The sequence below is a fragment of the Cryptomeria japonica genome, unplaced genomic scaffold (genome assembly GCF_030272615.1).
Source record: "Cryptomeria japonica unplaced genomic scaffold, Sugi_1.0 HiC_scaffold_362, whole genome shotgun sequence".
Taxonomy (NCBI): domain Eukaryota; kingdom Viridiplantae; phylum Streptophyta; class Pinopsida; order Cupressales; family Cupressaceae; genus Cryptomeria; species Cryptomeria japonica.
The window spans coordinates 71,515-93,013 of NW_026729184.1; the positions used below are offsets into that span (position 1 = coordinate 71,515).

General features: G+C 33.6%; 1 protein-coding gene across 1 annotated transcript; it reads left to right on the top strand.

The window, feature by feature from the left end:
- Positions 1 to 14,362: 14,362 nt before the first annotated feature.
- Positions 14,363 to 17,767, top strand: LOC131870972 (LRR receptor-like serine/threonine-protein kinase GSO1). Its single transcript, XM_059215901.1, has 3 exons — positions 14,363 to 16,316; positions 16,405 to 17,250; positions 17,337 to 17,767. The coding sequence occupies exons 1-3, from the start codon at positions 14,363 to 14,365 to the stop codon at positions 17,765 to 17,767; spliced, it is 3,231 nt and encodes a 1,076-aa protein (XP_059071884.1).
- Positions 17,768 to 21,499: the final 3,732 nt, after the last annotated feature.

A 21,499-nucleotide genomic window follows, 5' to 3' on the forward strand; every position in this document is an offset into this window, starting at 1 on the left:
ATATCCTTTTAAACCTAACGAATTCAAGATTCCAATTACACTCTAGTAAATTTATGTGAGAATACCATTAGTCCTCTATGAAGAATTGGAGATGACATTCATGTTCCATGTTTAATGAAGATAATCTACGTGAAATCCTAATGCCTTGTGGAGACAAAAAAAAACTTCATTAAAGGTATATCATTAGAGTTTCATTCATTCTCAACCTTTCAATAAAAAGGAAAGTATGTTGAATATACCAAACAACTCAGAGGGGGGTTGAATAAGTTGCCAATTAAAATATTTTACATCTTCCACAAAGTAAGATCCAATAAACTAATTCTTGATTACCTAACCATAAGCTGATATAAGTATGAGAGAGAACACATATGAAACATACACATAAAACACTAGATTTTTTGTGAAAAACACAAGAATGAAAAAACCACAGAGAATGCTAATTCTCAAGTAAAAGAAACCTATTAAGATGACATCGGTTAAGGTGATTTTTACAAATGGTGGCTCACTACCAAAATTCTCACTATAGGTGGGCTCATTGCCCAGAAGAAGAAGGAAAAAGAAAGAATCTACCACTATAGTATAACTGCCACTAAGCTGCAATGTTGGAAGAGACCTTTGGTTCTTTGTTTTTGATACCAAAGAACATCAGTACACAACCACACTGATCAACCACAACTACACACAACCTAACAAATTTGCACCAACGGGAGAGAGACCTTTTTTTTAAATCAACTTATATCTATATTTGTTCATTACAATCATCCTTTGTTTACACTAATCTCTTTGAATGAGAAGTATCCCAAGCTGGGAAAAGAATTTACCATAAGACAATTTGAAGTATTTCTGTATAAAACATTCTTGTGGTTGAATGGAATAAAAAGTGAACCACACCACAATGAACTTCATCGACCAAAACAACACATTATCCATACGCCATAATAACAGGAGCAAAAATAAAAACATTCAAGGTTGACTAGACCCAGGATGAACATATCTACAACCATATCTCTGGAGAACATCATCACATCCCAAATCAGAATAACAAAGCTAATGATATGAAAAACATAAATCCAAGATATCATCATCAAAATTGAAAATGCATAGAAATGTAAAGCAATTCAAACACTGTCAAACATCATCATTACTATATACACTTCATTAGAACAACTTTTGAAGTTCCAGATCATAAGAATGACATCGCAAGGAAACATCCAACAACATACCAAAGATTCATTACTACAACTACAACATATTATAAATACGAAGCACAAACCAATCACTAAAATCAATATGTTGACATCAATGATAACCATACTAACACACCATCATTTTCACATTGGCAACAAAGTATTTTACTATATTACTTCATTTATATTGTTAATTCAATTTCATGGTTAGTTCCAAAACTAAGGTTTGACGTAAGACAAACCCCTATTCCTAACATATTTCCCCTTTTCACTATGTGTAGGAATAGATATAGAGTCACATTCAGGAGGATCGATAGGATTGACAAATAAAAATAGGTTCAAGTTTTGACCACAAAAAATTTGGAGGACCATGATGAATTGATAATACCTAGTCTTGAAATATTAGGTCAAAATTCTTGGAACATATTTGAATCATCTTCTTCTACTTAAATATAGGTTGGTGTCTTCATACGATATGTGTAGCTCATTGTTTCTATCAAATTGTTTCAATAATTCATTATATTTCCCTAATCTTCAATAATTGAATTCAATTCAATTAAAGGAGGCCAAAGCCCTATCAAAGGAGCCTAAAATTTCATCAAAATGTTGGTCTATAAAGGTTAGATATGTTAGATTCTTCTCCTCCTTAATGTATTGGTAAATTAGGCTTGTTAGTGGTTTTATTTTCTTAATTTAACCCTAAACCTATTTTTACACCAATACAACTACATTCATAAAGGATCCTAAAATTCTTAAATTATATCTTCTCATACCACCCCTCTTCTATATATTTAATTTGATGATATGTAATTTCTTCCCTTTTGGATTCACACTTATTGTATGAATATAATGTATTTTTTCACTTATTTCAAACCTAATGTATAAGTCGTATCATGATTTTACATGACATATTAGGTTGTGAGAGTGAAATATTTAAGTGCATTAGTGTATGCACCCTAGAAATAGTATGCTTTGTGATACCAAGGACACTTTGGAGGTTATCTAAGTCATGGAGAAGGAATAATAACAAAGCCCATGTGCTTCCCTTTATAAGTATAGAGAGAATAACTATCTTATGTGCAAGTGTACAAAATTTTTAAGTTGTGGTCATTCCAATATAGCTCACAAAGGAAATAATTGTCTATAAATAATGCAATTTAAGAGTCACACAAGAAAGCTATACAAATAATAGGATAGGAAAGACAAAGGAAAATAAGTTGAGAAAGTAGGTAGTAATGTTCATTTAATGGCACAAGTAAAGAACTGTATGGCATGCTTACCCCTTAGAGCATATAATAAAATTGAAAGTATAATAATTTCAAGGTTATAGCTTTATTTTAATATTTCATTGAATCCAAAGAATATAACAAAATTAATATAGCATACAAGATCAAATAGTCAACCATTCACATGAAAGTTGAGAGGATAAAATTTATCTCAAATGACTTTAATTATGGTTTGAGACAACAAGATTACTAAAATAATCATAAATGACCATATTTTTGCAATCTCTTCATACAATAAGAAATATGAATATTGTTAAAAAAATTGAGAGTAGTACCCTACGATTCCCTCCTCAAAACCGGATATCCAATTTCAAACAAAATAATAAAAAACAAAACAAAAATAAAAACAAAAGTTCATTCACATTGTCCCTCTTTTGATCAATACAAACCAATATGAAAATCATGATTTGAAAAACATATTCACAAACTCATGTAAACTATCATATTCAATGTAATCACAAATTCCTTTTCTATTCAACTACATCCCAACAATATTTTTTTGTTTTTGGTAGTTAAATTGTTGGAAAGTCCACCTCCTAGTATATTAAAAGAAAATAAAATAAAAGTCCATAAAATATGATTTTCGGAGCTAGAAAAGTATCCTAGCTAACGAAAAATGGATCTACTACTAGATCCTAAATCTGCCTAGACATATAACAAATAAAGGTTTTGATTTCCAAGGAGAGGATCATCTACCCCCTCATATGTTTGATATCAAATTAGGTGTTACAATTCATAATCCTCCTAAGAAAGGGGCCCTTTGATACATTCAAGCTTGGGAGTGACCTCAGTGAAGATGTAAGGCTAAATGCCTATGTACAATTCATGAGTGATGATGAAATTATAAATACCAGAGAGTTCAGGTAGTTTGGGGTCATACTAGAGAGCAATAAACAAGGAAGGGCATCAAGCTCAATGACCTAAGGGATGATGAAAGGTTGAGAATTAATGATGAGTTGTTGAAAGCTTCCAAAGAGAAATTTTCTATTATGACCCTTCAAATGGGGAGATAGATTGTAAAAATAAGTGTAGTATTCCTTTTGGAAGGATGGAATATCTCCTCTGCTATAATTTTTGATGAAATAAGGAGGAGACATGATATTGACTTGGAAGCAATTGATCCAATGCAGAGAGATAAGGTGCTCTTAGGAGTGATTTTTGATGATCATCTTGATCAATTAGTTATTTGGTGTCTTCATCCTATCACAAAGAGGCCAAGAATGAGTCATGAGATGGACCAATTATTTTGGGATTATTCCAGTCTTATTTTAATATAATTCTTTTTTAAATATAAAATTTTCATAATATTTTAATAATAAGTCAATTTAATAATACAGGTTTCTTGAATATTAGTTTATTACATATGAGAAAAATGACAAGTATTAAAGGACAAAACTCGTCATGTTTGGTGAATGGGGTTTTACAAATCAATATACAACATAGTCGAATTTGAATAAGTTAAAAACTGATGTAAAGTCATTGTAAGCTGATCAAGGCCGGCCTTCATATTTAATGGCTAATCTGTTCAAAGTCTTGGTAAATGTCATCTGAAATTGAAGAGGGCCAAGCTCAAATGATGTGGAAAGCTTTATATTTATTTTATAATTGTTTCTGAGTTCAGCACAGATCAAAATGAAGATGCTTAGTTTGTCCACTACTCTTGTTTTTCTCTGTAGTCAGAGCTTACCATTCATCACATACCATCAAGATGATATTTAATACCCTTAAGGGACAAAAACTTAGCGTATTGAATGGGTAATCCAAAATGATATTTAGAATGTCTGTATTAAAGTCTTGGCCAATGTCGGCTAAGATTTAATCGTATATTAGAAATCTGAACACTCATTACCTTCAGCAGCATAGACTTCTGACCATAACAATTGAGGGAGCTTGCAGTCAAAACAGAGATTTGGCAATCTTTTCCTTAGTTGTTTATGAGATCAAAAATTGGCTTTAGTTTGTGTTTTTCTCTCTACCCACTCCTTAACGTTCATCACATCCCATCAAGATGATAACCCATTTTTCTAGAAGAAAAGGACGTTCATGGAGATTAGATCTCAATGGCATACGTAGGAGGACAATGACAATCTGATTTAGAATGGATATTACAAAACTTTTGGTGCTAAACAATAAAATAAATTAATAAAAAAGGCCAAAAAAAACTATAGTAATTTATAGTTGTGAAATGTAAGCTTAAGTAATTCTAATGTAATGATGAAATTTATATATTTATATATTTTGGATCATGTAGATCTAGTTTGGGATGGACATAGAGATCTACTAGGACTTTCTCTTGAGAGTACTTGAAGTGGCAACGATTCTTGGCTTTCTCATTATCTCATATAAGTAGATTAATTGCAGTATTAGAGGTTCCATTAATTAGGCCCATTCCTAATTATTTATGCAACATGATAGGAAGCCTCAAGGCAAAATTTGAAGTGGTCAAACAAGTCTTTATTATCCACATGATGTACATACAAAAGATAGGAGATGTGCTCAAAAGTTTTTAGTGCTTGGTCATAAGCCACATGACTATCTTGTTTGGCAAAGGGAGGAGAAAAGTGGAACGAAGAACGATCTTTGGACCTAAGTAAGAATGAAATATATATATATTAGAACAAAAGAGGACCAAATATTTTCTAATATCATTACAGATGTACAACTCCTCTGAGAAAGTTGGGGTCATATATGGATGCACTGCCAAGATTGCACTTTAGAATGATAAGAATGGAGGTGGTAAGGTCAAAGATAGAAGATAAATACTTCCAGCAACATATTAGACGACTTAAATAATTCAAGTAGCATGGATTTGATTATCTCTAAAACTTTCTCTTTTCCTTCAAATTTTTCAAATTTTGAAATTTGCAGTTTCCAGCTTTTTTTTAATTTGTTGCTCCCTTTTGCTTTTCTCGAGTGTAATAAGGTTAAAAAGGAATATTTCTTGGATGAATCACAAATATTTGATCTCTCTGAAGATATTAAATTTTATCCTTCTTATTAAATGCATATTTTTTATAAGAGTTTGTAAGTTACTCTCTATTAATGTGTATTTTAATAGGTCTATAGGGTTATCATACTTTTCAGCTTGATAAGGGAGATTGAGAAATGAAAAGGAGGTTTCTAGATCATCTCCAAAACCTACCACCGGTGGAGGAAGATAGAGGAATGTCTATTCTTGTCAAGGAACTCAAAAGGTTGTTTGTTTTTTTCTTGTCGGGTGATTACCTAATATTTTTATATTGTAAAAGGCTCGAAGCTTGTTGCATCCTCACTTTTTATATAAGAGGATAATCAAAGCCCTTTTTTCTTCTTCTTATTCTTTGACTTCTAAACACACTACTAAGCTCAAAAAATTCTAATAGAGATGCAAGTATATTGATTCACCAATGGTGAATAATATGCAAAAGAACTCACAGTTTTTACAATATAGTACTGTAATCAGTTACATGTCCTACTTGGAATAATCTTGCAAAGGATATGTATAAGTACTTTAGAATTATATAAACATCTTGATTTCAAATTAAATGATTTCCAAGTTGTTCCTTTTACTTGTTATCCAGAATCTGATATGAATTAATGAAATTAAGGAATTTTTATTCATGTGTCTACACTATGTTATTGAGTTTGAATAAGTTTTAGTTTATTCTATAGTAGAAGATTAAAATTGCTTACTCTATTCAAAAGGATCCTATGTAGAGAACAAGTATTAAGTTGCAATTGGGAGATTCATTTCACGCTATGATTGATATCAGATATTAGTCATATTAGGCAAAAGATAGTGCAGAGTCTATACATTTATTATTGTAATAATGGTTCATCTAGCCCAATGGATAAGGAATTGATCATGGTATTTTATTATTAACTGTGGCAAAAGGGAAAATTTTATCTAAAATTCAATTAGAGATTTTATTTTATGAATTTCATTTTGAAAAATTAGGATAGTTAGTTCTCATAGTGATCAGAATATATAAAAAGGTGAAAGCTTCATCCTAAAGGTTTTAAAGTTTATTGAATCACTCAATAGGCTATGAACATATCTATTATAGTATTGAACAAGTCATAAATATCAAGGATGCTATTAAAAGGGACAACCACCTAGTTCCTAAAGAGCATAAAGTGTAGAGAGAGTGACTAGTTCCTTATCCCTAGTTATTACTATGTCAATTCGTCTACTAATCCAGGGCTTTGAAGATTAAGGTTGGCATCTCATAGAGGGATTTTGGAGTAATTAGTTGGAAACACCAACACCCTACACACCCCTTCATATCACTTGGATATAAATGCCCATCCTTTGCTTGTCCTTTTTTCTCTATTAAATACTTTATAATATCTATGGTATCAAACTCAATACCAAATCTTAATTACCTAGAAAACAAACTTTGGAAATTTGTCTTCTCCTACTGAGCTACCAAGAGGGAACCCCCAAAGTTGAGATCTTAGTCTATGCTTCATTTTGGTCCACCAAAGATGTGGCTCTAGATGTCAAATTTTCTACCATCTACTGCATTAAATTCACCATTTTTAAAAATTTATTTATTGTCTCCCATTCTATTAAATGATGAATCTGGCATGATGTTCCATTAATAATCTCACATTTTGAAGAAAGAAATCAACCTCCACAATCTATTCAAATCACCTGAATGTAAATCTCAAAATTCACTAGTCATATCCCATCATCAATCTTAGACTCATCAATTTGATATTAAATTCATCGCATCATTATTATCACGCTCTGATACCAACCAATCTATCCAATCAACGATTCAAAATAAAAATTTAACTTCACCACTTCAGCCAAACAATCGTCTAAAAAAGCCACTTTAACTTTGCCATCCTGCCAGTCTAGTCAATACGCTAGAAAGGTAAGCCAACTTTGCCACCCCAGCCAAACAATTTTCTAAAAAAGACACCTTAACTTTGCCACCCTACCAGTCTAGTCAATGAACTAGAAAGGTAAGCCAACTTTGCCACCTTAGCATATGGCCATCCAAAAAGGCAACATGTTGTCATCATATCAACTAAAAATTAATATTCCTTTAACTTATCATTCAATTTTAGAAGCTCGCTTGGATAAATTATCTACCCAATCATTCACTTCTCTATAAATGTGGCTTAATTTTAAATCTTTGAATTTTCTAATTAATTCCTTAATCGAATGTAGTCATCATGCCAGCATCCAATTAGGAGTATGGCTCATTCAAATTACATTCATTGATATCATTGAGTCACCTTCTAAATGAAATTTCTTAGCCCCCATCTTTAACCCCATTTGTAGCCCAAGTAGCATTACTCTAAATTTTGCCATGTTATTGGTAGTCTCCTCCAAGGCCCTAAAATTTTCAACAATAATATTATCATTCTCATCCCTAGAAATACATCCAATTCCTCCTAGACCAGGGTTACCCTTGGTTGCCCCATAGAAAATTTATTTTGACCCATCTAGGTTCTAGGGCCTTCCACTTAGTCTCAATCTTGGAGGAGGAAGGGTGATTAAGTAGCCCAAGCCCATTAGCAAGGGAAACAATCCAAAAATATTAAGACTATTACAAATGTAAAGTATGAATGTTATAGATTGTGATATGAATTGAGTAGACATTACCACACTACACTAGCCCTAGTATGGTGTGGTAGTTGCTGAAAATATGACCTCGCCATTAATCTTTAAAATTGATTTTCTTTAAAAGGAATGTTTCACTTAACAATATGCATTCTCCCTTTCAAACTTGTAGTCTCTCAAATGAGCATAACAAAAGGGAGACTAATAAAAATTTGAGATAATCCAAAATAATCATTACCTTCTCTTTCCAACTAATCCTAAGGTTGAGTATTATCTTAGAGTTATCTATCAAGTTTACTTAAATTTTAATTATATTTTACCACTTATATCCATATTCCATTCAAATGCTACATCTAAGAATTTTATAAATCGAGTCAACATAGAAACACAAAATATGGCCAACTCATAATTAAACTTTAATATTACATGAACTTATTGTTCCAGTCTTATTTTATATAATTGTTTTTTAATATAAAATTGGATAATATGTTAATAATAAGTCAATTTAATAATACGACTATCTTGAATATTAGTTTATTACATATGAGAAAAATGACAAGTATTAAAGGACAAAACTTGTCATGTTTGGCGAATGGGCCTTTACAAATCAATTATATATAACATATTTGAATTCGTAGAAGTTAAAAACTGATGTAAAGTCATTGCAAGCTAATTGTGGTTGGTCTTCATATTGAATGGCTAATCCAAAATGATATTTTCCAATTTTTGTGTCAAAGCCTTGGCCAATGTCCTCTTAAATTGAACAAGGGCAAGCTAAGATAGCTTGGAAAGATTTATATTTATTTCTTAATTGTTTTTTTGTGTTTAGCATAGATCAAACTCAAGATATCTTAGTTTATCCCTTGTTCTTGTTTTCCTCTATACTCAAAGCTTACCATTATCACACCCTTAAAGAACAAAACTTAACATATTGAATGGTTTGATCCAAAATGATATTTAGAATGCCTATATTAAAGTCTTGGTTGAGGTAGGCTAAGATTTAACTGTAAATTAGAAATATAACACTCACTACCTTCACCAAGATAGATTTATGACCATTTCAACTTTTTAATAACAATTTGAGGATCTTGTGGTAAAAGCAATGACTTGGAAACAATTTCCTTAGTTGTTTATGAGATCAGTACCAATCAAAAAATGTCTTTAGCTTGTCTTCTAGTCTTGTTTTTTTATATCCATAGACTAATAATTGTCTAGATGTATGGTATGTACATGGTTTAGTTTTCTACACATGTTTTATAATTTCGGTGAGGAATGAAATCACTTTGATTGGCTTATATATGTTTCTTAAGGAGTTAGATGAAGGTTATTTATGCTTTTGGTCTTTATTCTATGGTTGAGAAAAATTGTCTAAGGGTCAAACAACATATTTTCCTAAGTCTGCAAGTTATTATTTTGGTCCACAATCCTATGCCTTGTAGGGTTTGGCCTTGTGGTTTTCAAGATATGATTTTCAATCACTAAGTAGCTATTTCCAGGATTTTCATGTCATAATATATTCTACAATAGGTGTTAGATGTGGCTATTGTCTAGTTTATGCTAGAAAAATGTAATATATCTCTAATGTTCACTAGAATTATTTTGTAGAATTATTTTAGAGAGTTTCATACCTTAGGTAAGAACTTATCATTTTAAGTTTTTTAAGTGTATTTAGTCTCTATCCTTACAAGGATATGCTTTCTATCTCACCATCACAATTATGGAAGAGGAAATACTAAAATGATATTTGACTTAGGAAATCCCGTATATAGAAGAACAACTTCCCCTTTGTTTGTCTTTAGGTCCAAATTTGACAATGAAAAGTTATAAACAAATAAAGTAGACATTGAAAAATTATCTCAAACTTCAAATGCATGAAAACCTTGAAACACATGTTTGCAACACCCCTATCCTATTGGTTTTACCCTAGTTTCAAGGAGGCATGTGTGTAGATCCTTCTGATCCTATTTTGGTTGTCTCCAAACCATCCAATGTCTTTAGAAACAAGTACACAATGCTTCCATCTGACATAGTCAACTCTAGATATTAATTCTAGGTTCTTCTCTATATGTACATTCTAGATCTATATTATTGTTTTTATATTTTATGTTACATTTTATCTATATAACTCAAGTTTATTACATACATTCAACAACCTCAATCTCTTGCAATAAAGGAGTTCATAATATCTATGCCTAACTCTCCTTTGAGGGATAATAGCTAGGCCTTACATGTTCTAATATAATGTAGCATTGAGACCTTCTAGGTCGTATTGATTAGTCTAGGGATCTTATTTCCTCTATTTTAATCCTATCACATGTGTATCTTTCCATGATATAAGGATGTCTCCCAATAAGTTAATATTCAATCATCACATAATAGAGATATATTGGCATCTGTAAATTGGAAAATTGGACTCTAGTGACTCCCCACCTAGGACAGAGAAAGGAAGTCACTAGGATGATTTTCACTTGGATGAACTTTACATTCAAAAGAGGGGCTTGAATCCACTAGATCCAAATCCAAGGGAAACAAGGATGTGAATTCCAAGTGGATTGCAAGGGTTCAAGAGTGATTTACCCTCTTTTGTATATGATAAAGTTGACTTGTTGACTATGTGGAACAAAGAGAGAGATTGAGTGAAATGAGGAGCTATCAGTTTGGGATCACATTGTAACTTCGAATATAAGCTAATTAGATTGATACGGATCTTCCATGCAATTTTGGAGAAAAGTTATCAGGACCGTGGTGACAATGTACATGGTCCTCCACAAAATCCATGAAATGAAAAGGGTTCTTTCATCTCTACAAATGAAGCCCAAACCTGCAATTACAACTGTACACCTGCAACCTACACATAGAAAAGAGAGGGAGAGGGGTTGTGGATAGGGTTTTGCCTCAGGCAAACCCTGGTTGAGGAATCAACCTTGAAAGAAAGTAATTGCAAATGCTTGAATGTAAACAATGGAATTGTATACCTTGTAGATCTGCAGCTTGTTGATGATGATTTCTTTTCTTCTTGAATGTAATCATAAGTGTTGTATGAAATGGCATGTAACATGAAAAAACCCTAACACACACGCATTCTTTCAAATGAATATTGTAATATTGATCCCATGGATGGATGAAGAACACTTGAATGCTTGAATACTTGATCATGTATATTTTTTCCTATGCTTTCTTATCATCCCTTTGCTTGAATTTTGCCTCCTTGCAAATGAGAAAACCAACTCCCTTTGATGCATGCCTTAGAAGATTAATTCATCTCACCAAAAGTCGACATCGAGGAGATTTGGGATCCCAAAGTGCATATAGGGCCGAGGGGACCTATCTTGGGGCCACTCTAAGAGGGTGAGATATGGGCACCACACCCTTGTGCAAGGGGGATATGGGTGCCATGCCCTTGTCATGCCCTATCTTGGGGCCCAGACAGGGTCTTGAGTCTATCTCAAGGCTCAAACAAGAAGGGATCAATGGGGTGAACATGCATAAAGAGGTCTTGGTCAGAAAAGAGGGTGTTTTCGCCAAAGTGAGGACTTTGAATTTGGTTAAAATTGCAAGAGGCACAATTTTATGACACTACAACATCATTAAGACATCCCTCCCCCTCTCTCTATGACCTCCAAACAAAATCACCCTACAATGAATTGTCTAACACCTACTATGAATACTCTATGTGATCCATCTATTTGTATTTTCCTATCCTTTGTTGCCCAAAGATAGAGGACTCCCCAAATTGCTAATAGGTTAGAGCACTACAATGTGATCCCATGCGCAAATTTATATTAAAGCCACATGCCCTAGACCCCATCCATCTTTTTAAATGATTAAATGCAAATCCTTTTTATAAATGGCTCATGCAAGCCCCCATGCAAATAGTTGCCTACACTCCACCATATCTATAATGAATTTGGCTATGCTAATGTGGAAAGAGCATCCTCCCTTCCTAAGCAGATTAATACTACTAACAAGAGCTAGCATCATCAATGGGAAATTTACAATCATCCCTCTATATGCATCCATATTTAGTGTCTTAGGTCTCCTCGCTCGAGGTCTTCTTTCCTATACGGTTGCTACAATATATTATTCACATCTACACTTAGTGTGTAAATTATTCAAGTTAAAATAAATTCTCTTAATATTCACCATACATCCCCAAGGGTAATTATTTTCTCCCTCATAACAAGATGAAAGGCGCTCATCTCGAATTGTCACCTCTCTACTAGTGTTGCAACCATAACCATGTGCTCAAATGGTTGTCATACTCACTATATACTCAACCTTATAAGCTCATGAAATATCACTTGATCTACACCTCCCAAGCTCATCGTCAAGCTCTATACTCCTGATTTCCACTCTTATGTCTCTAGTAACTGTAAATACCCTTGCATGATGTTCAATAACACCAATCAATCCCCATAAATCAGCTGATATACTTCTTTCCATGTATCACCATTCCCTAGCCTTTTCCCTCCTAAGCTCAATCATTGAGTTACCAAACACATTCATTAGGTTTTATATACATCAATTATGCTTTTACCTAATCATTATTTTACATAATCATTATGATTACATGGCTACTATAATTTAGTAAAATTATTTCACATTTTATGGAGTCACTAATTAGCTTCACAACAACCACAACCCTTAACAAAGCCACTCCATCCCTTAACATATCTACCAATTCATATTTTTACTACTTCAATAGTTGCATCATTTGACCTAATCTACCCCTTATTAATGACGCGTAAATGCATGAAATGATCAAGATGAGAGTATGTACCATTAGCCCTCACTCCTCCAGACATCAATACCATCTCACTCTCTTTACCTAGTACTCATTAATCCATGCATTCTCTATCTGAACTTTGCTTCTCTTCTACCATGTTCTCACTTCACTATTAGCTAGGGTAAAAATTAATTTTTTTACCCCTAGCCCCATTTATTCAACCCATTTCATTATTTTTTATTCCATTTATTCCTCCCATCTCCTTTTTTCATTATCTTTCTCTTTTTATCCATATTTTTTCTCTTTTATCCATTTTTTAACCCACCTACCCTCTCAAGGGGGAATCCATCTTTCACCACATTTCTTCTATTTCTTCTATACCAAAGCATCTTTTCTCTTCTTAATTCTTAGAGTGACCTATATTTTATTTTTCTTCAAAATAAAGTTATTTTAACATCATTTCAAATATAATTGAAATGCAAACACCTCAAACTAACACTTTGTTGGACTTGATAATTCCTTTGATTATTGATCATTTACATTTGATCAATTATTCTCATTCTTGTCGTCAATATTATTTAAATATTCTTTATTATTTAAAATATTTTCCACTAATTTTGTTATTCTTGTTTCTCATCTAAAATTATTATTTCATTGATCTCTAAGGTCTAACCCTTGGTAAATAATTATTTGAAAATGATTTAATTAGACCTTTTAATCCTCTTCATCAATTAAATAAATAATTTTATTTATTTGATTGATCATCTTGTTCACTTTCTATTTTCTAATCTAATTCTCTATATCTCTTAATGTCCCTCTAATCATGTACACATTGGATAATCAATTATTAACTTTAGTTTTTAGCCACCCAAGTTTCTACCCATGTAATTAACATTGTGCACAAACACCACAAAGCAATTAGGCAAAACTAATTTAATAGTACAATTAGGAGATTAATATAGTTTATTAATGGATACCTATATTTTTTTCAATTTATTAATAGGCTAATATTGAGCATTTGTATTTTGTAATGATTGACTAATTGAGGTTTTTTTAGGTTGTTCTGGTAGTGTCACATACAATTACACATAGAAGGATACCAATGAGATTGATTTAAGAGATAAGTGGTCATATGTTGGTGACTTTTTTTAGCTAGTTGAAATTTAAATTATTAAAAAAAATATATAATTAAAATATAATTTATTGTAAAATTGTAAAATATTATGTATCTAATAACTACCTCTTAATAATTCAGTATGTAGATAGTGATTTCTAATAAGAGCTCATGTATTGCATTACAAAAACTTGTGAATTTAAAATATACGACAACATAGAAAAAAATTGTTAATTTGAATTATTATTTTTTGTTTAATATGATGAAATATTTTAATTTAATTTTCTATTAGAAAATCCATCTTCATCATTATTAATTTGAAAAAAAACTAAAGAAAACAAAATAAAAAAATCTAGAAACATAACTTCTGATGAAATTATTAAGAAGTAATTTGTAGGCACTGATATCCCTAATCTATTTATTCCTCCATTCCATTCTATTCTCTTCAATGGCCTTCTGTTTTTCCCCTGCCTCACAAGAGTTTTGTCTTACATGGCTGCTCTTTTTTTGTTACTTCTAATGTTTTTCATATTTTCAGTCCCCGCTTTTCCTCATTCTCTCAATCATCTCTCTCAACAACAACAACAACAACAATTGCTCTTGCGATTCAAAGCTGTCGTATCCAAAAACGGCAATGCTCTGCCCGACTGGATTCCCCTTCACCCATTCTGTAACTGGTCTGGTATTATTTGTCACTCGTCTCAATCTGTTCGTGCCGTCAATTTAACCCAAATGGGTTTAGATGGCATCATCTCTCCTGTACTGGGAAATCTCTCTTCTCTTCGAGCCCTAGATCTCTCCAGTAATTATCTCACTGGTATCATTCCTCCTCAACTCGGCCAACTCCCAAATCTATGGATACTCTTGCTGCATCAGAATCATTTGCAAGGAACCATTCCGCCCGCTCTCTCCGCTTGCCGCAGTTTGTATTATCTGGCACTCTCCTATAACCAACTGCATGGCAGCATTCCGCCTGAGCTGAGCTTTATCAGAAGTTTGAAGTACCTCTACTTGGGCGGCAACAATCTCACGGGTACCATTCCCCCCTCTTTGAAGAATCTGTCTGCCTTAGTTGTATTGGATTTGGCCAACAATGAGCTCTACGGCCACATTCCTCCTGAATTGGGCATGCTCAGTCACCTCCAGACTATTTACCTTTTTGGAAATAGTCTATCGGGCGCCATTCCCAGCACTTTTCACTCTGTCCGTGCCATCAATTTATCCCAAATGGGTTTAGACGGCACCAATTCTCCCGTGCTCGGGAGTCTCTCCTCTCTTCGATCCCTTGATCTCTCCTTCAACAACCTCACTGGTACTATTCCTCCTCAACTCGGCCAACTGCCAAATCTACAGATACTCCAGCTGGCCGGCAATCAATTACAAGGAATCATTCCGCCCGCTCTCTCCGCTTGCCGCAGTTTGTATCTTCTGTCACTCACCTTCGACCAACTGCATGGCAGCATTCCGCCTGAGCTGACTCTTCTAACAAGTTTGAAGTATCTCTACATGTGCGGTAACAGTCTAACGGGTACCATTCCACCCTCTTTCAAGAATCTGTCTGCCTTAGTTCGATTGGATTTGGCCTTAAATAACTTATCGGGCAACATTCCACCTGAATTGGGAATACTAACTGACTTAGAGTATCTTAGTTTATGGGGAAATCAGCTTAGTGGAAACATACCAAACTCCCTGGGAAATTGCTCCAGTCTCAAAGAACTTTATTTAAATACAAACCAACTTGGTGGAACGGTTCCAATGGAACTAGGTAGGTTGAAGCTTCTCACCAAGATTTACCTACACACCAATCAACTCGTTAGTGACAGCAGTAACACATTGGCCTTGGCCTTTCTCAATGCTCTCACAAATTGCTCCCACTTGCAAGAAATAGATGTGAAAATCAATTATTTCACTGGTATATTGGCCCCGACCATAGGCCAGCTGTCTTCTAATCTCAATTACTTGGCTTTACCAGCCAACATGATAAGCGGAAGCATACCACAACAGATTGTAAATCTCGCAAACTTGACATACTTAGGTTTAGAAAATAATCTTTTGAGCGGCAATATTCCATCTGGAATTAATAGATTTCGTGAGTTGGAAGAATTGCATCTGAGTGGGAACAAATTAGAAGGAAGCATTCCAAGTGAGATAAGTCATATGCAACATCTCGGACTCTTAAATCTTAGTCACAACCAGTTATCTGGAAAAATACCTGATTCACTTTGTAGCTCCCAGCAGTTAAGAAGTCTTCTACTTCAGCACAACAAGTTGTCAGGGGAGATCCCTGTTAGTTTGGAGGGATGTCAGAAGTTGGAGCTCCTTGACTTATCTTACAATAAACTAGGGGGAAAGATACCTGGTGAAGTCATTGCCAGCCTTAAAAACCTGCAGTTCTACCTTAATATTTCATGGAATTCTCTGGAAGGGCGGTTGCCGCAGGAGATGAGTAAAATTGTAATGGCTCTAGCCATAGATATATCTGGAAATAAACTTACATCGGTCATTCCAATTTCTCTCTCTCAATAATTTGTCAGGGCAGATTCCAGAAGGAGGGTTGTTTCAAAATAGAACTGTTGTAACATTTTTAATGGGGAACCCTGGTCTATGTGGTCCAAAACACTATTCATTGCCTCCATGCCCAAATCTGACCCAGGGAAAACATTCCCTTCTCAAAAAAGTTGTCTTATCAGTTGTTGGAACCATTGGATTTGTATTATGCTGCTTCATTATAGTAATTTTATGGAGGCATAAACTTTCAAGGCAACTAGTCCGTTCCTCGAGCTTTATTTTTCAAGGAAACTATCCAAAATTTTCTTATCAAGATCTGTTCATCGCAACATCTGGATTTGACGAGTCAAACTTGCTTGGAGTGGGTAACTTTGGATCTGTCTACAAAGGCATGTTGAGGGATGGTAGGATAATTGGCATCAAGAATCTTAATTTACAAAATGAAGAAGCTCTTAAGAGTTTTAAGAGAGAGTGCAAGATGTTGGGAAGAATTCGGCACCGTAACCTCATCAGAATCATGAGTGCATTTTTCTACCCTGACTTGAAAGGTTTGGTTCTTGAATTTGCATGTAATGGAAGCTTGGAAAAACATTTGCACCCTGAGAGAGATGGTGAAGGCTTTTGTAAATTGGGATTGAGTGAGTGTTTGAGCATTGCTGTTGATGTAGCACATGGCATGGAATATTTACATCATGATTGTCCTCTACAAATTGTGCACTGTGATTTAAAACCCAGCAATGTGCTCTTGGATGCCAACATGACAGCTCTTGTCACTGATTTTGGTATATCCCGTTTAACTTCTACAAATTCCACTGATTCACTGAGTACAACAACATTTGCACTCAAAGGATCCATTGGCTATATTGCTCGAGGTAACATTTTTGAATTATCTTTATATTAGCATTATCATTTTCTTTATTAGCTTTTTTAAGAATTTAATGAACAAAATTCATTGCAGAGTATGGATTGGGTGGGAATGTTTCTATTTATGGAGATGTTTATAGTTATGGAATTCTGATATTGGAGATGGTTACAAGGAGGAGACCAAGTGATGACATGTTTGTAGGAGACATGAGCTTGCACAAGTGGGTGAGATCAGCTTTTCCAAACAGACTGGCAGAAATTGTTGATAGGGAGCTATTGAGTGATGTGAATGAAAACATGGAAGACAATAAATGTCTTCTTTCTTTCATTCATGTTGGTTTGCTGTGTAGTAGTGAATCATCAAGAGAGCGACCTTCCATGAGTGATGTAGCGAAAGCCTTGGTGAGCCTGAAGACATGTTTGATGGGAGCTGCAGCTGCTTCCAATTTAACATCTACCATATCAGAACTCCTGGAAAAATGCAATCCCACAGAAACATTGGCATCGGACAGCTCTACATTTTAGATGTTTATAACTTCCATCAAGAAGTTGAAGTCCATGTTTGATTGTTTCAAGATTGTCTTCCATAACAATCTAGTCTTCTTTCATGTCAAATCTCCCTTTAATTAAATTCTAGTTCTGTGAGCTTGTATATTGTTCTAATTTATGTGTTTTCGTTTCACCAGTTTGTGAAAGTATGATGTTGTCAATACATGCTTATTGAAACAATATAAAGTATTTTAACATATTGTCCTATTTATAGGAGTTCCTCTCATAATGTACAAAAGCTTGTGAATATTCATGTGTCGCGAAGTTCAAAAACATGACAGGAATCTGGATGATATATTTATGGCTAGAAAGGAGAAAGGAATAAGAATTCTAAGGTAAGTGAATTTTATTGAGTTTTTTGAATAATTTAGAATGCTCAAAACAGATACGTCGCGGAGCTACGTGTAGAATTCACTCAAAATTTAGATTGTAGTGTAATTCTCCTTTATCAGATGTAAGGGGAGGCCCTTGTTTTCATTTTTGACAGTCGTTTATAAGAATGTGCAGAACTTAAAAAATCTTCTTTCGCTCCATTTGTTTTTCTTCAACCATTTCTGGCTATATAAATTACTATTACATTTTGATTTTCTGTAAACAATCACTGGCCTCTTTATGTATAAAAATATCGTTCAGATTTGGACTATATAATTAATATAAATTTTAAGTTGAGCATAATTTAATTTAATTTAAAATATAATTAATCAATTTAATTTTAATTAATTAAGGAAAGAGTTTTTTTTTCCTTTTTCATCAGTAAACTACAAATAAGAGGTCTGCTTCATGTACATTAATTCAAAATATTTTACAATGTTTTTCTCATTATAGTTTCATACAGATTTGTAATAGGCGGTTTTTACAACCTATGCCAAAAACAATATCTACATGCTCTTTGTCATATAAAATGGAGCATAATTACATTTTATGGATAAGGTATTTAAATCTTGAAGCCAATTGAGGCCCTCCATGAGGATGGGCCCTAGAATCCATTGGAGAAACAAAACCCACTTCCCAACATCTAGATGGTGTCATGGTAAAGCAAAGTGGATGTTAATCAAAATGAGAGGGCATCACTCTGTGGAATATCTAGTGATATGAATAATATAGAAATCCTATGGCAACTAAATGCCCAATTCTTCAACTATCATCTTTAAAATGCCCTCAGTCTCACCAAAAACTATTCTCAAATGAGTCATTTGCACAACACATTCTATGAGTCAAATGGCTCACCCAAATTTTCCAACAAGGCCAAGAACATGGATGAAATGTTCATGTTAACTTTGTGTCTATGGTGAGTCAATAAGAAAAACTCTCTGAACCCCTTTAATCACTTGAAGAATTAAGCCAATGCGGTATTTGAAGATGCTCTTCAGCCTCTTCTCCTTGAGTACTCCTAAGAAATTCATCTATCTACAAGTGCATGCCAATTAGATGGGCATGTTCATTTAAACAAACTCTAAATCTTCTTGGAAAATATATTCTACATGAGATACACAAAGGTAAGCACGTGCAACATTTATAACTATGTCAAGATATTTCAATAAATGTCATTCTCTTTAGCCTCTATCACACCTTGTTTTGATTTTCTAGTGATATGCCACATCTTGTCATCATTACCTTACATAAGAAATAGAAACATCATCTTACAGGTTTCATGAGAGTCAACCTCAACTTAGTGCCTACTTCGACTAAAATGTGAAGGATTCATGGAGTGTGGTGGATGCCACACATGAATTTATAGTAAGGAAGAAGTTTCATCCAAGCTACATAAAAGGGCATCTCTAACATTCCAAGGCAAATTGGCATCCCAATATAATATGATAAACATTTTATATATTCTCAAAACATAAAACACGTCTAGAAGGACCTGAATATCTTAGTTTCATAAATCTATTTATGGTTAAGATCTTCTTTTGTAGTGTAGCCCTAGAAAAAGCTCTAGCCATTGCCAACTAAATTTTGTTCCAACATAGTTGTGTTGGAAGAATATTCCTTTTTGCTTTGCACTCCATTGATCCATACCCCTTTGTGGCATAATATTTCCCATCATTAGTGAGATTTTCTTTTGCTTTTATGTTCCTTGCTAGAAGAAGTTCCTCATTTTCTATTTAATACATTGGCAACCCCCATGTGACATTGCGGTCCTCAAGACATTAGACAGACATGGTAAGAGTAGATATTACTACTTTCAACATGATGATAAGTCAACCATTTCGATTTCCATGAGGTCATCTCACTAGATAATTTGGCAAGCGTCCCATAGTCGAGTTGATCTTAAGCCATTTGTTAAAGGGAAATTCGAGGTATATAGTAGGAAGGGTGTCTAATTTTAATTGTAGTGTGAACTTATGTTTCTACTTGTTCCCTAGGGTCTTAGACATTGCAACACTTGCATTTACCATTTTACGTAAACAAATAGATTAATCATCCCCAAAAATATTGACCCTAGCCTCTAGTCTTTTGGCCATCCCTCAAAGAATAATAGTTTACAAATTGTTGATGTGTCAAAGAAGTTAAATTTGAGGTAATTGAAATTCCTTCCAACTGCCCCAATTAAGTTACAACAAAACCATATCGTCTTAAAGCATCTACCAAAATTATGAATAGAAAGTGGGATAATAATTGCAAAGTTCCATTGATAATAATTAAGAACCTTGGGTTTGTAACTATCATGAATTAGCAAGACAATCAATCTCTCTCAAATCCAAAAGATTTAAGGGATTTGAACAAGAATCTCCAATCCAATTTGTTGTTCTTGTTTATATCTAGTTTGACTTACATTACACTTGATCCATTTAACAAGCTGAAGAGTGGATAGCTTCTTATTAAATTAGTACTCCATCTAAGATGCATTTCCTAAGAACAAGCCCAGTTTGCCCCTAAGTAATAATCTCAAGTAGAATTGTTTGTAGATAACTTTATATAGTTGTGGATAGTATCTTATATACTATGTTTCATGGAGATATTGATTAAAAATCTTCTTCTTCTTAGGAATAAAAGTTTCGAAGGTGTTATTCAGATCTTTAAATTGACTACTTTCTTGTGTGAGTCCTCAAGTGCTACCCAAATGTTGTACCTTGCAATATGCTAGCACTTACAAAAAATGTTTCTAGGAAGCCATCAAGCTTGAGAGCCTTGTCTAGAAGCAGCTAGAGGACAACCTTTTGACTTCTTCTATGAAACATTGTTTCAAGAGTTTATCTTCACTCTTAGAAACCAACTTGGGGATTTTATTAGTAAAATGAGACATGGATTCACCTAAGGAGTCATCTATATTGTTTAACATTCCTTTTGAAAAAGAAGACTACGTGTTTATTAATGAGCTCCTTCTCTTCTAGTATCTCTCAATATATAAATTTATCTTACTAATTCTATTCACCATTTTCCTTTCTTTTGTATAATGATGGAAAAACTTTGAGATTTTGTTCCTGCTTTTAAGCCAAACTTTCCTAACTTTTGGTGTCCAATATATCTCCTATTTTGGAAGAATCTCTAAATAGAACCTTAATAGTCCCTTTTCTTCTAGGTAACTATCGTGGTCCATTCCAAATAGAAAAACACATTCATTCAAATAAAGCCTTTGAATATTGACAACGAGATTGCAACCGGTTTTGACTAAGTATATACCTGGAGCATTATTAGTTCAAAATAGTTCATCTTTCTTTTGTAAGGAACTAAAATTGAAATGACATATTTTATTAAATAGCTCTA